The 12,896-nt window shown below is 40.5% G+C and overlaps 1 protein-coding gene across 1 annotated transcript in view; it reads left to right on the forward strand.

The window, feature by feature from the left end:
- Positions 1-547: 547 nt before the first annotated feature.
- galr1b (galanin receptor 1b) overlaps positions 548-12,896 on the forward strand; it is a 61,693-nt gene continuing 49,344 nt past the window's right edge. Inside the window, exon 1 of the mRNA XM_072671511.1 lies at positions 548-1,537. Within this exon, the coding sequence (XP_072527612.1) occupies positions 866-1,537 (672 nt within the window). The 5' untranslated portion in view covers positions 548-865. The remainder of the gene's footprint in view (positions 1,538-12,896) is intronic.

Raw genomic sequence — 12,896 nt, forward strand, 5'->3', positions numbered from 1 at the left:
TATTCTATTGGCACTACCTCTCTATAGGAACTAGACAAGCTTTGTGTGTGTATTTGCACATCATCTGAATGCACTGACACCAATCTCAATGGGTGGAATGTTACGTGCTTGCATTCAGACTCATATATTGGTTTGCTGCGTTTGAGCCAGTTGGAGAGAATTGGTGACAACCAGCAAATAAAACGTTAAAGAAAAAAACCACTAATGACAATAAAGCACTTTTACTGCATAATAATCGACTGCTGGGAATTTTCAGAACCACTTGGCTTTCCAATACACGTGACCAAGTGTGCCCACTAAGGGGCGAGCCCAGCCACTTTACTCTGTACTTTGCCCCCCAACTAAGATAACGTGAGAAAAGCTTAAAGGTCCTCAGTTGAGCTGTTTTATGGATGCAAGGTGTCTGGAGCTGTCCAAAGTTCAGCACACGAGCACGTCAACGGAATTGAACGGCGCTCTGCTGGTGCGTCTCGGATTCGGTGAGTGAGTTGCGCGGTCGTGTGCGCTGAAGTCACACGTGATGTGTCTGAACCGATGGTGAGGGGAGCGGAGGAGCCAGCGGCGCGCTTCCGAGAACTAGAGAGCTCTTCCGTCGCTGTCGATTCGCTCCCTTTGCGTTCTGGAGACGCAGCTCAACTTTACGCATGCGGAACATACCGGGGTACTGTTTAGCTGTACGCGCGGACACGAGATGTCCTGTCCACGTAAGATCCTAAGATGAGTCCAGGTTCCTCGTGGAGCCTTGTTCCAGAGCGGGTCATGAGAAAGGAAAGCTACGAATAATCCCACCCAAACCCCTCTACCCCCTTTTTTCCTTGTTCTATCACTGTCTTTGGGACCTCGCGCGGACTTCTTGTTCCAAGTAATGCCAGAAAACATGGGCTTATCCAGAAACGAGACACTGCTTTGGTCCCACGACCCAGTAGACTCGAACCACACGGGCAAAGACCCCCTGGGCCCGGAGGTGGTGCTGGTGCCGGTCGTATTTGGCTGCATCTTCTTCTCGGGCATCGTGGGCAACGCGCTGGTCATGGTGGTCATCGGCAGGATCAAGTCGGGGCGCTCACGGAGCACCACCAACATCTTCATCCTCAACCTGAGCATCGCGGACCTGTCGTTCCTTCTCTTCTGCGTGCCGTTCCAAGCCACCATCTACTCACTGCCCGAATGGATCTTCGGCGCCTTTCTGTGCAAGTCCGTGCACTACTTCGTCACGGTGACCATGCTGGTCAGCATCTTCACGCTTGTAGCCATGTCTGTGGACCGCTACGTGGCCGTGGTGCTCTCCAAGAAGTCACCGTGCATCCGGAACCGCAGGAACGCGCTGCTGGGCGTGTGGCTCATCTGGCTGCTCTCGCTGGTCTTCGCTGTGCCCGTGGCGCAGCACCAGGTCGTGACGGACCACCCGGACGCGCCCAACAGCTCGTTCTGCTGGGAGATCTGGAGCGAGCGCGTGGCCCGGCAGACCTACAAAGTGACCATCCTGGTCATCGGCTACCTCCTGCCCTTGGTCCTGATCACATGCTGCTATTCCAAGGTAAGGGTACAGATAAAAGTGTGCGCCACTTTGGCGGAGTGGGCGACAGGGAAAGAAAGTTGCTATGCACGTGCAGCCTAGCGCAGCCTACTTTCAGACTTTCAGGGGCGCGTGGAAACGGGAGAGGGGATGTGGATAAGGGGTGTGCAGAAAGACCAGAGAACAGGACGTTTCATTGCAGTTCACGTTGCTTAGATGGAGCCTGCCAGTGACCATACAATGTATCCATATGGCAGGTCCACTATCTCAAATGATACTTGGACACGAGTAAATCGGGGTCTTAGATTGGGAAGTGTTTAAGCAGCAGATGCACTATGGAACTGTTGTTGATGCAGTCTAACACTTGACTTTTCCTTGTTTTATGCAAATTTAGTTCAATAAAACCAGTGAAACTCTTCCCATATTAAGTATTTTAGGTTATTTATATCAGTGTGGGCAGTGACTACAGCTGCAATCTTTCTAATAAGGGTTCTCCAATGGTTCTTTCCTAAGGGTAGTAGTTTTGTATCGAGAATTGATCATTTACAAAACCAAAGAAATGCTCTCAAGCTTTAAAAAAAAGATTCTCCAATGGACCATCAGTAAGGGAAATGATTTCATATGAAAAACTGATACCTTAAAGAACCATTTGTATGCTTACAGTCTTAAAAGAAAAAGGGTTCTCCAGTTGTTCTTTACTGAGGACAGTTGTTTCAAATTGAACACTGACAACTCAAAGAACCATTTGGTTGCTTACAGTCTTAAAAAAAGGTTATCCAATGGTCCATCACTAAGGGCAATGATTTTGTATGAAAAACTGACACCTCAAGGAGACATTTGGGTGCTTGCAGTCTTAATAAAAAGGTACTCCAGTTGTTCTTTACTAAAGGCAGGGGGTTTGTATAGAACTAAAAAAATCACTTGGATGCTCACACAGTTCTTTGCTTTGTCAAAGGGTTGCTCCCATAAGTGGAAATTCTTCGTAGATGATCCTTATACAGATGATTCTATAAAAATGCTTCTGTATATAAAAATGTTCCACTACTGTTATGAGGCAAGAAGCCTTTTTCCTTATTTTAAAGTATATACCTCACTAATGTTTTTTTTAAGGATTCTTTTGTAAAGGCAACCCAAAGAACCATTGAGATCATCAGAATGATCTGTGCCTTGTTAAAGAGCTTTTTGCAAAGAAGGTTTTATAGAGCACCTGAAAATGAGAGAAAATTGTTCTACCACCAAAATATTCCCCTATTGTTTTTGTGTCAAAGGCTTTGTTAAGAGTGTACAACTTATAACACATAAACAGGTTCTTTGGTAGAGGCAACAATTCTATATAGAACTACAACAACTCAAAGAATAATTTGGATGCTCACATGGAAAACTCATGTGGCAAAGCTTTTACAGACAAAATGGTTTTACATAGGACTAAAAGGGTCAAATAATTATTTTCAGTATTTTATAGAGCCCCTTTGGCAAGTAGAGTATATAAGCTAAAGGTAAGGCAATGGCAAAGGCATTGCTACAATTCAATTCAGTTCAAATGCAGTTCTATAGTTTCTATAGCACTTTTCACAAAGCTGCTTTACAGAGATCCTGGTCCGAGCCTCTTTTGATCAAGTCAAGGGCAACAGTGGCAATAAAAATTTCCCTCAGCTCAAGAGGAAGAAACCAAGAGGAACCAAGACTTACAGGGTTACTCATATTACAGAGGTGGGCCAATGTAGTGTTAGGAGTCTTGCCCAAGGACTCTTATTGGTGTAGCGCAGCATAGTCACCCAGACTGGGAATCGAACCCCAGTCTCCCACGTGGTGAGGTAGCTCACTAGCAGGTAGTGGTATTATCTGTTGCACCACACCAACCAAACTCAAAAGGGAAACCCATCCTCCTCTGGTCAACATCAGATAGCACAACAAATAACAGAACAAAGATAAAAATTGACAAAAAAAACAATAGTGAATTAAGAGAATTTGACACATGTGACATCAAGCCATTAATGATAAGAATGTAAGTGAAATGTGAAAGTCCATGCAGGTAAACAGTCATGTGCACTGCTATGCAGTAAGGCAATGTGAAGATCCAGAGCAGAACAGCATCGCAGCGGACATCAGGGTAGCGGAGAGCCAGGTCTGGCTGTACCGGGACAGAACAGTGAAAACAGGGAGTCTTAATACATGGGTGAGAGAGAGAGAGAAAATGGTTCTATGTAGAACTATGAGAACCTAAACACCTGTCAGAACGTTTACATGGTTATGCATGGTTAATCCCAATGATTGGGACATGGTTAAAAAGCCAATGGACCGCAGGAGGTGTTTAACAAACTTCTATTACTAAAGAATGACCCCACCAGATTGTATAGAAGTCCTTATAGTTACTGAGTAATACACATTAGTGTGTAATAAGCCTTGGAGTGTTAAGGGGTTAAATAGACCTTCTCTGTGATGGAAAACCACATCTACATGGTCCTTTAAAGAAGCATTTTTTGATATTTCATAGAATAGAAAAAAATCCTGATTTTTTAAAATGGAAAATGGGGTACTTGAAATGCCACTTTTTAGTATATAATCCTTTTTTACAAAGAGCATACACTGTTTAAAAAAATGTTCATCAGGGAGTTAAATAAACCAGCTAATTTGCCAGTTATCACATTATCACAGTATTTTGTAACACTGTGAAACATGGTTGTCTGTTCAAACCAAATACTAATAATAGTTGACTAATATTTATACTTAATTAATATTTAATAAACTAAGACTAAAAACAAACAACCTAATGTTTATTATAAAAAAAATTATTTAGGGGGAGTTAAATGTAACCCACATAACCAAAAGTATAGTCATATAGTAAAAATCTAGTGCTGAGAAAAGTGTTTTCTGACTTGTGGGTGCTGTATAGAACCATCTACCAGGTTTACCTGGTTTTCCACCAGTGCAAATGACACTTTAACCAGGCAAAGCCTTATTTATCCAGCACCCAGTTGTCATTTTCTATGTACACTTATTGCTTTTTTCAAAGAACCTTTGAAAACCCCTTTTTAAAAACTTAAAAAGGGACCTCATGTCATATCTAGAAGTTTATCTAAGGGGTTTCAGCTCAAACATTCTGAATAATCACCAGTTCAAGCAAACCAGTGAACCTGCTTCTTACCACATGAATACATTTTTTTACTGACAGATCATCTTCAAAGTTTTCTCCATTTGGCTGCAGTATTAATTTGTAATACTTGGGAGCACATACTGTATGTGTAGAAATACCCAGCTCCATTTTAGACCTTCACAATTAGTCTGGATTTGCTTTGCTGGTGCTTCACCTTCTTTTGAGATTGAGCATTCTGCTTTAGGCTAAAAGGTTCCCAGAAAGAAGAGATAGCAACAGCGTTTAATACTTTTAATAATCTCCTAAACTGATAGATGCAGAACACGCTGCAGGTGGATCGCAGTATTTAAGGGTGACCAGAGAGGCCTAGGCTGTTTTTGTTAGCCACATTCACTTCTTTTTGCCTCGTTGTTTAACTGGAGTAGTGATACGTGTACTTTACAGTGATTTCAGCCTCCTTCACCCACTTCTGATCTTCACAGGGGAGTTACAGGCTTTTTCAGGGTGTGCGGATTACGCACTGCAAGTCTGTATAGCATAGCTACGCCTTCGCCAGGCGGTTCAATGAGATCTCGAGGTTCTCATTATTTAGGGCCATCTGTTGCCATGCACAGAAAGGGAGCTATATAGGGTCGTTAAAAATGGTGCTTGTGGAAAGGCAGCTGGTTGCCCACGCATGCCCACAGAGGGAGGTGACTCTGCATTTAAAGACATGAAACAGTACTAATGAACCTGCAGGGCAGCTGAGGTGAGGAAGGTGAGGTGAGGGAGTTTGCCTACATGCTGTCACACGTATGAAGAACCAGCAAAGTCAACCAGCATGCCAAGAACAGCACACCGTGCAGTGTAAACAGTGGACGTGTTTTATAGCCTATGGCAGAGTGATGCTGTTACAGTGCATCTATAGTGAGAGCTGCTGACTGAAACACAGGGTAGCTGTGGCTGGCTAATATTGCTAGTTGTATATGTAAGATAAATATATCATCTATAAAACCCTGTATCTCCAAAATGGCAACTTTACAGGAGAAAGAAAAACAAGTAAACAAAATCATTTTTTGGTCATTTTGAAGCATTTCTATTGGTCCATTCATCACGTAATTGTGACACAACATAAAAAACTACTACTAGGTTCACATTGTCAAAATGTTAAAAACACCCCCCCACACACACACAAGCAGGTTAGGATAAAACCCTGCTCACACCTTTAGTGTAAATATGAGATCTGAGCTGCTGGAGGCAAAAGAGACATATATACACTATATATAAGGGACTTAACTTTATTAGGAACACTACACTGAGTTGGGCCTCCCATTGCTCTCAAAACCGTCTCTTCTCAGGAGCGTTCTTCATAGCCTAAATTCCACAATACATTGGAAAAATTTCGTTGGGATCCTGGTCCATGTTGACATGATTGTGTCTTTAATTCTTGCAAATTTTCAGAAGCACTGCAATACTGTGAATCCCTCATTGTACCACATCCTAAAGGTGTTTTATTAGATTCAGATCTGGTGATTGGGAAGGCCACTGAAAAACTCTAAACACATGAATTTTGCTTTGTGACATAGAGACGCACATGATCAGCAACAACATTCAAGTAAGCTGTGGTACTCAAGCAATGATTGGTAGTAATAGGCCCAAAGTGTGCCAAGAAAACCACACCATTACACCACCTCCACCAGCCTGGACTGTTCATACAATGCAGGTTGGGTGCATGATTTCCTGCCGTTAGCACCAAATTCTGACCCTACTCAGCAGAGTTTGAGATTGATCAGAACAGGCTGTTTTTCCAGTCTTTAACTGTACTGTTTTCTGTTCTTGGCTGACAGAAGCGGTACCGACATGGTCTTCTGCTGTTGTAGCCCAGCTACCTGAAGGTTCAACGTGCTGTGCATTCTGAGATGCTTTTCTGCAGGGTTTATCTGAGTTACTGTAGTCTTTCTGTCAGCTCCAACAAGCCTGACAATTTCCTGTTGACCTCTCCTACCAAAAAGCAGTTTCGTCTGCAGAACTGCGGCTCACTGAATGTGTTTTTATTTACTGCACCATCCTGGTTAAACTCTCGGAACTGTTGTGTTGAAAATACCCAGAAACCCGCAGTTATATAATTACTCAAACCAGCTCATCTGCCACCAACAATCATGCCACTCTCAAAACCACTTATCACATTTTTCCCTATTCTGATGATATGATATGAACATTACCTGCTAGAGGCTGCTGATCCATATCTGCGTGATTTTATGCATTGCACTGCTACTACGCGATTGGCTGGTTAGATCATTGCATGAAGGAGTGGGTGTACAGGACAGCTTCCCACAATATCTTTGAACATTGCTGTGAGAAAGTGTTTGCATTCATCCAAAAGAGCATCAGTGAGGTTAAGCACTGATATTGGATGATTAGGATGGATCACAAACATCATTCAAACTCATCCCAAATGTACTAAAATTACACATTTCATCACTCCAGAGTACACAGCTCCACCTCTTCACAGCCCATTGCTGGGTGGCTTTTTTAGTCTTCTAGCTGATGCCTGGCATTGGCCAAGGTGATTTACAGCTGTTTGTAAGCATCTGAACACCTGTGTCAGCAATAGGTGCACCTTAAAGTAGCTGAATTCACTCTGTCCACAAACTTTTAGAAATGCAGTGTAGGCTGTCAAATAACACACCTGAAGTAGAATTTTTTCAGGCTGGACAATATGTCCCATATAAGCTTTAATGAGCATCTAGCTCGTATTTTTCCACTTACTCACAATGCCGAGTGACAGTTATTGCCACACTCTGCCATATGCAAGTGCACACCCCCACACACACCTTAACTCAACATCGGCCACCTGCTCTTTTGAAGTTTATTAAAGGAGTACTCAGTTGTTTTCCAGCCTCATCTCTATCTGCTGCATCTGTAGCATATGGTCAATTACCACAAGACAATTTAATAATTTAAACCTGTGTGCTTTATAGAAGAACAGAACAGCCACTGACTCAAAACAGATATATAATAGAAGTCAGTGACCAGGTGCTGTAGTATGTTCTGAAGCCATGAGTTTGCAGTAAACGATGGTACAGTTCAGCATATGGCCGATTGAAAAATGTCTTCCTTCAAGGCAAGCCAGTTTAACAAGTCTAATAAGAATGCTTTTAACACGTCTACAGCTTCAGCAGTTATGCCCTGAAGAGTCACATATATTTTAGCACAGCTAATTTAACTACTTATACTGATGATGTTTACTACTATTTGCACTCATGGTTGGTCTAGAACAGATGGTAAGGCAAAATAAAAGCACCACGAGCAATGAGAACGGTATATCACTCTGCATTCCGTATTTCATCTTTTCTGGTACATTGCTTGTAATTAAGTTTGAATAAGAGACTGTTTTAGCCCCGCTGATTTTTGTCAGGACAAAAGTAAAATAAAACATATAAAAAATCCATTCAACATTAAAAAAATTACATTTCTTAACTTATCTTTTTTAAATAGAGAGTTTAGATAAATAAATAAAAATATGTATATGCATGGTTAAAAAAAACATTTATTTATTCTTCTTCAATGCATAAATTGTCATTAGCACATAAGAGACAAATTTGGAGTTGTAACAACAAAAATATCTGAGCTGCCGGAACAAATGCAATTCTGGCATACTGGACTTTTGTCTACTTTTAAAAATGAAATGTACAAAATTATTATGTAATATTTTACATATATATTTTTAGGTAACTAAAATTTAACTAAAAATTCTAAAAAGCTACAAACCTTTCTATGTTAGGTCTCAACTGTGTACATCTTTCAGTTGAATTAGTTTGATCTGTTGCCACTGGGAAATGATTGGTCATTGCAAGCTTTCAAAATGTGGATTTATTTACATTCATTTTTTGCTGTATGCAATTTTAGGGATCCATATTTGATATTTTTCTTGTATTAAATATTTTTGCCAACTTACAACAATTGTGCAGCTTTATAGTCCAAAAAAACTTAAAGTACTAATTAATTTTTACTTAACCACTTTCCAACCCTGCTGTCCTTTATCAGTTACACAAGCTGTTTAGTTACTGCACCTTTAAGGTGGCTAAAAAATAAAAGCTCTGTTCTGTTCTGGCTACCCTAAATTGAGCCTCATTCAAAAGCACTCCAAGCTGAAACACTCCAGAGAACAGCAGTACGAGACTTAACTATGGTAGGCTGAATAGGTGGAGATATGTAAATGAGCTGGTTGCAATGACATCAAACAAACTGATTTCAAAATAGGCTGTTTTTAAATATGTGTTTCCATATATTAAATGTTTATACTGAAAAAAGATACACTTTATAGTTAGATTCACTTTTTAGTTTAACAATATTTTTAAAAAGTGAGGGCAGCAAACAAATTTCAGTGGTCATTATGTGTTTGAGTGATCCCTATCTATTGGGGATATGGGCAAGGTATTGCCTTTCAGTAGTTTTATTAGAAATAGTAATAAAAATTAAAAGTGCATACACACAAAATAAAGGTAAAGCGACAGGGTATTATGCAGCCTGGTCACAGCTACAATTTATTCAAATGCGACTGAAAGAACATTTCAGAATTCGTACAATGAGTACTAAATATAGTTGACTGTCATACATTTGAAAGAAATACTGACGCAACCCAAGACACGCAAACAACTTTATTACCTTACCCTCCACCTCAACCTAAACTTACCCTTAACCTACCATACCTTCATCTAATTCACCCTAATTCTTACCCTAACCTAACCTAAAGTTAACCTATCCCTTACCATAACCCATCTAATTTTATTATCTAAACATACAACCTGCTTGACTTTTCATCCAATAATTATTGTTTTAGAAGCTCAATAACAGGGAAAAGCAGCATGAATGTAGCTGCAGTGAAGGGGAGCTGTAGCGTACAATATGTAAGAAACATCTTTCTGCAAATGTTACGAATTTCTCAGCAGGAAAGCAGGATGGTATTCACAGGTAATATCATTAATGGACTAAAGGGGAAAGAAAGGAGTGAAACTAGAACCAAACTAGAACCAAACATGTTCTGTAACATTTTAGTATGTGGCACCAACATTGGAGAACAGTGTGGGAAAAGCTTAGAGTTAATTTTGGATCAGCCAAATACTGAAGTTGGTTATAGGAAATCAATTGATTCCCTAAGCTTCAGAACGAAAACATGAATGTAGAAGTGCCTTATACGTTTCAGCCATGGGGAGTGTCTAAACTTATGTTACACCTGACCTTCAACAATGATTGTTTTTTCTTTCTGGATGGGGGGCATTTGAGATGGCATTTGAACCTCTGGCATTTGAACCTGAATATGAAGTCAATTTAAAGAACATACATACAATACTACTGTAAACATCATTCAACATCATGATTTCATCAGCTATGACATACACTGGACAAAAGTATTGAGACATGCTTGGATTGGAGCAACTGTCCAGGGAATGCCTTCTACTAAATTTTGCAGTACTGCAGTATTGCATTTGGCAACAAGAGCATTACTGAGGTCAGAATGTTGGATGATCACCACCCCACCTCATCTCTAACTCCCCAACTCCTCCCAAAAGTATTGAATGGAGCACCACGATCATTCCAGAGAGCACAGTTCCAAAGCTCAATGCTAGGGGGCTTTATACACCTCTAGCCCACACCTGGCCTACCACAGAGAGTCTTATCTAATGAAAATACTTCTCTACAGGGACAAGGCAAGCTGTTTGTGTGCATTTGCACATTTCAACAATGTCAGCAATGGGTGCAGCTTAAAGTAGTTGAATGCAATAATTAGAATGGGGTGTCCACAAACATTTGGACGTATAGTGTACCTTGCATTTTCACTATAGAATTTATGAAAAAGAATGAATATATGAAATGATATAATCACACAAAAGAGCATATGACATGTCTCAGGATGATACAGCAGGGTTGTCATGTGCAGTTACCATGCAGATGGAAAGTTGTCCTTTTTTTAGCTAATTCTTATGAATTACTTCCCATAACATCTCACTGTCCAAATACAAAGCAGTGAGTGAGCCTTCTGGGAAATGGGGGTGGTTCTAAGTGACATGACTGTCCAGAAGACATTGCTTTAATGACTGCTAAGTAGTTGGACCATTCAAATGGACAAGGCGTATCATTTCCGAGTTGTTGGGAAATGTGTGTCCTTCCGGAGATAGGTCAAGACTTTCCTTCACCGTTCCCTCATCCTTACCAGATTAAGGCTTCTCACTGGCCTTGATCAATACTGTTGTCATGATGATCAGTTGGCCTGCTGATGCTTGATTCAATAGGTTAGACAAAGGCAGAAAGTACAACGGTAGCCCTACACATGATGGGGAGCTTTTTTAACACACTCAGGTGTATTTATGTATAGATTCAGCTCGCTTAGCAGTGTGTGAATTGCTTTGCTTTGCATATAAATCATGCCATTCCATTACTTGTTTTAGCTAGTGATGTGCATTACCCTTTGGCCCTAAGCCGTCAGAGAAAAGAGAAAGAGACTTAATGAGCACATATACGCCTACACACCTCTGTTACTTTGACAGAACCCATTCACTCCTGTCACTTGACAATAAACACACCACCTATGACTCGCCACAGAAAAGTGCATTAACTGTTCATTAATTCTAAGTAGCTGGTATTGTGTCATAAGTTTGGTTATTCGCACTGCTGTTCAGACAGTTTATCTAGCCTATGGTGGTGTGGGGAATGAGCATTTCCAGTCATGACTGTTTCGAATGATGCCACAGAAGAACCATTTTTAGGTTTATAATAAACCGTTTAATAGGTTGTTCTTTATTTTTTAGGTTGTTGTTCATTTTTTAAAAATGCATAAGCATGAAGACTTATACCCCTATAAGCTCCGTCTCACTCAATTCAGTCAAATGTTTACTACACAGAATCAGTCAAGAGATATCATAATTACTATGCTGATATACTGAAAATGTCTCTGAACTTGTGGTCCGAAGTGATGCTGATGCAAGTGAAGGCCTATGTGTGAGAGAGCAGAAACTATAGGAGTGGTCAGTTTGATTAATCATTTTTTTAATTGCCCACAATGAACACATTTTCATATATTGAATTTTTTGGTATAATACGAAACCTGGGTGTTCAGGGAAGCATGCAGCAAAGTTTCAATTGAAAACCCAAAGCAAAAAGGCACTCATCAGCCCTCTCTGAGAACGGTCGGGGCGTGGTCTTCATATTCTAATGAATGTACATGACTGACAGCCATCTTTCACTGGCAAACTAAATTTGTTACCATGGCAACGCAAACAGTTTTAATGCAGAGAGGTTGCACTTTTGAGCTTTTCTGATATCTGTGACCACATTACCTGCCCATACATAGGTACACAACATCATGGAGCTCGCCTCAAGCTTCAAGATTGGACTCGACCTCACAGAGCCCAGACATATTAGCATTACAGGAGATTCTACTTTGTTTATCATCATCCAGCTCCGAGTGTAGCTCTACCGCCGAAAGGTACAGCCTGGCTACACAACCCGGCTTCCTCTCGCAGCACTACGCAGACTTAGCTCTGCCTCGATAAGCTCCGTCTCTCTTACTTCAGTCAAATGTTCACTATACAGTACCAGTCAAGAGATACCGTAATTACTATGCTGATATACTGAAAATGTCTCTGAATATGTGGAAAAAGTGGTGCTGATGCAAGTGAAGGCCTATGCATGAGAGAGCAGAAACTTTAGGAGTGGTCAGTTCAACAGTCTGGTACATCCTTAAAAAAGAAGAAATGCATAAGCAAACCCAACAACACCAAAAGGCCTGGAAGACCACAGAAGACTGCTAAGGTAGATGAGCACAGAATTCTTTTCTACCCCTTTTTGCGATATCTAATCAAGACAAGAACACCCTTAATTCTTATTGTAATAGTATGTATATTAGTCGCAGAGGCTGTGCTGTGTTTAGTACTTCTCAATTTTTCAAAAAGGGTGCTCATATGATTGCATAAGAAAAGCAACACAAGAAGCTACAGTTCAATTTTAAGGTCAAGTTAATTTTGCAAAGGAATGCATAGCATCTTAAATGCCCCACTGCCGGGAGTCTCTTCTCTTTAAACTTTAAACACCACCCAGTAACAACTACTTAACTACTTTAAAGCAACTGAAATAACAAAGAATTTAATATTTATTGCTGTTTTAATGAATAATGATATTAAATGCCAAGTACATTTACGGTAAACTAATAGTATCAGTCTGTTTGGATACACCTGGCTGAATGTGTTGATCCAAATGCTTTTTTGTTTTCAAAAACAAGGACACTGGATACACACGGGTAGCCACTGT

Source organism: Salminus brasiliensis, chromosome 25 (assembly GCF_030463535.1).
Source record: "Salminus brasiliensis chromosome 25, fSalBra1.hap2, whole genome shotgun sequence".
Taxonomy (NCBI): Eukaryota; Metazoa; Chordata; class Actinopteri; order Characiformes; family Bryconidae; genus Salminus; species Salminus brasiliensis.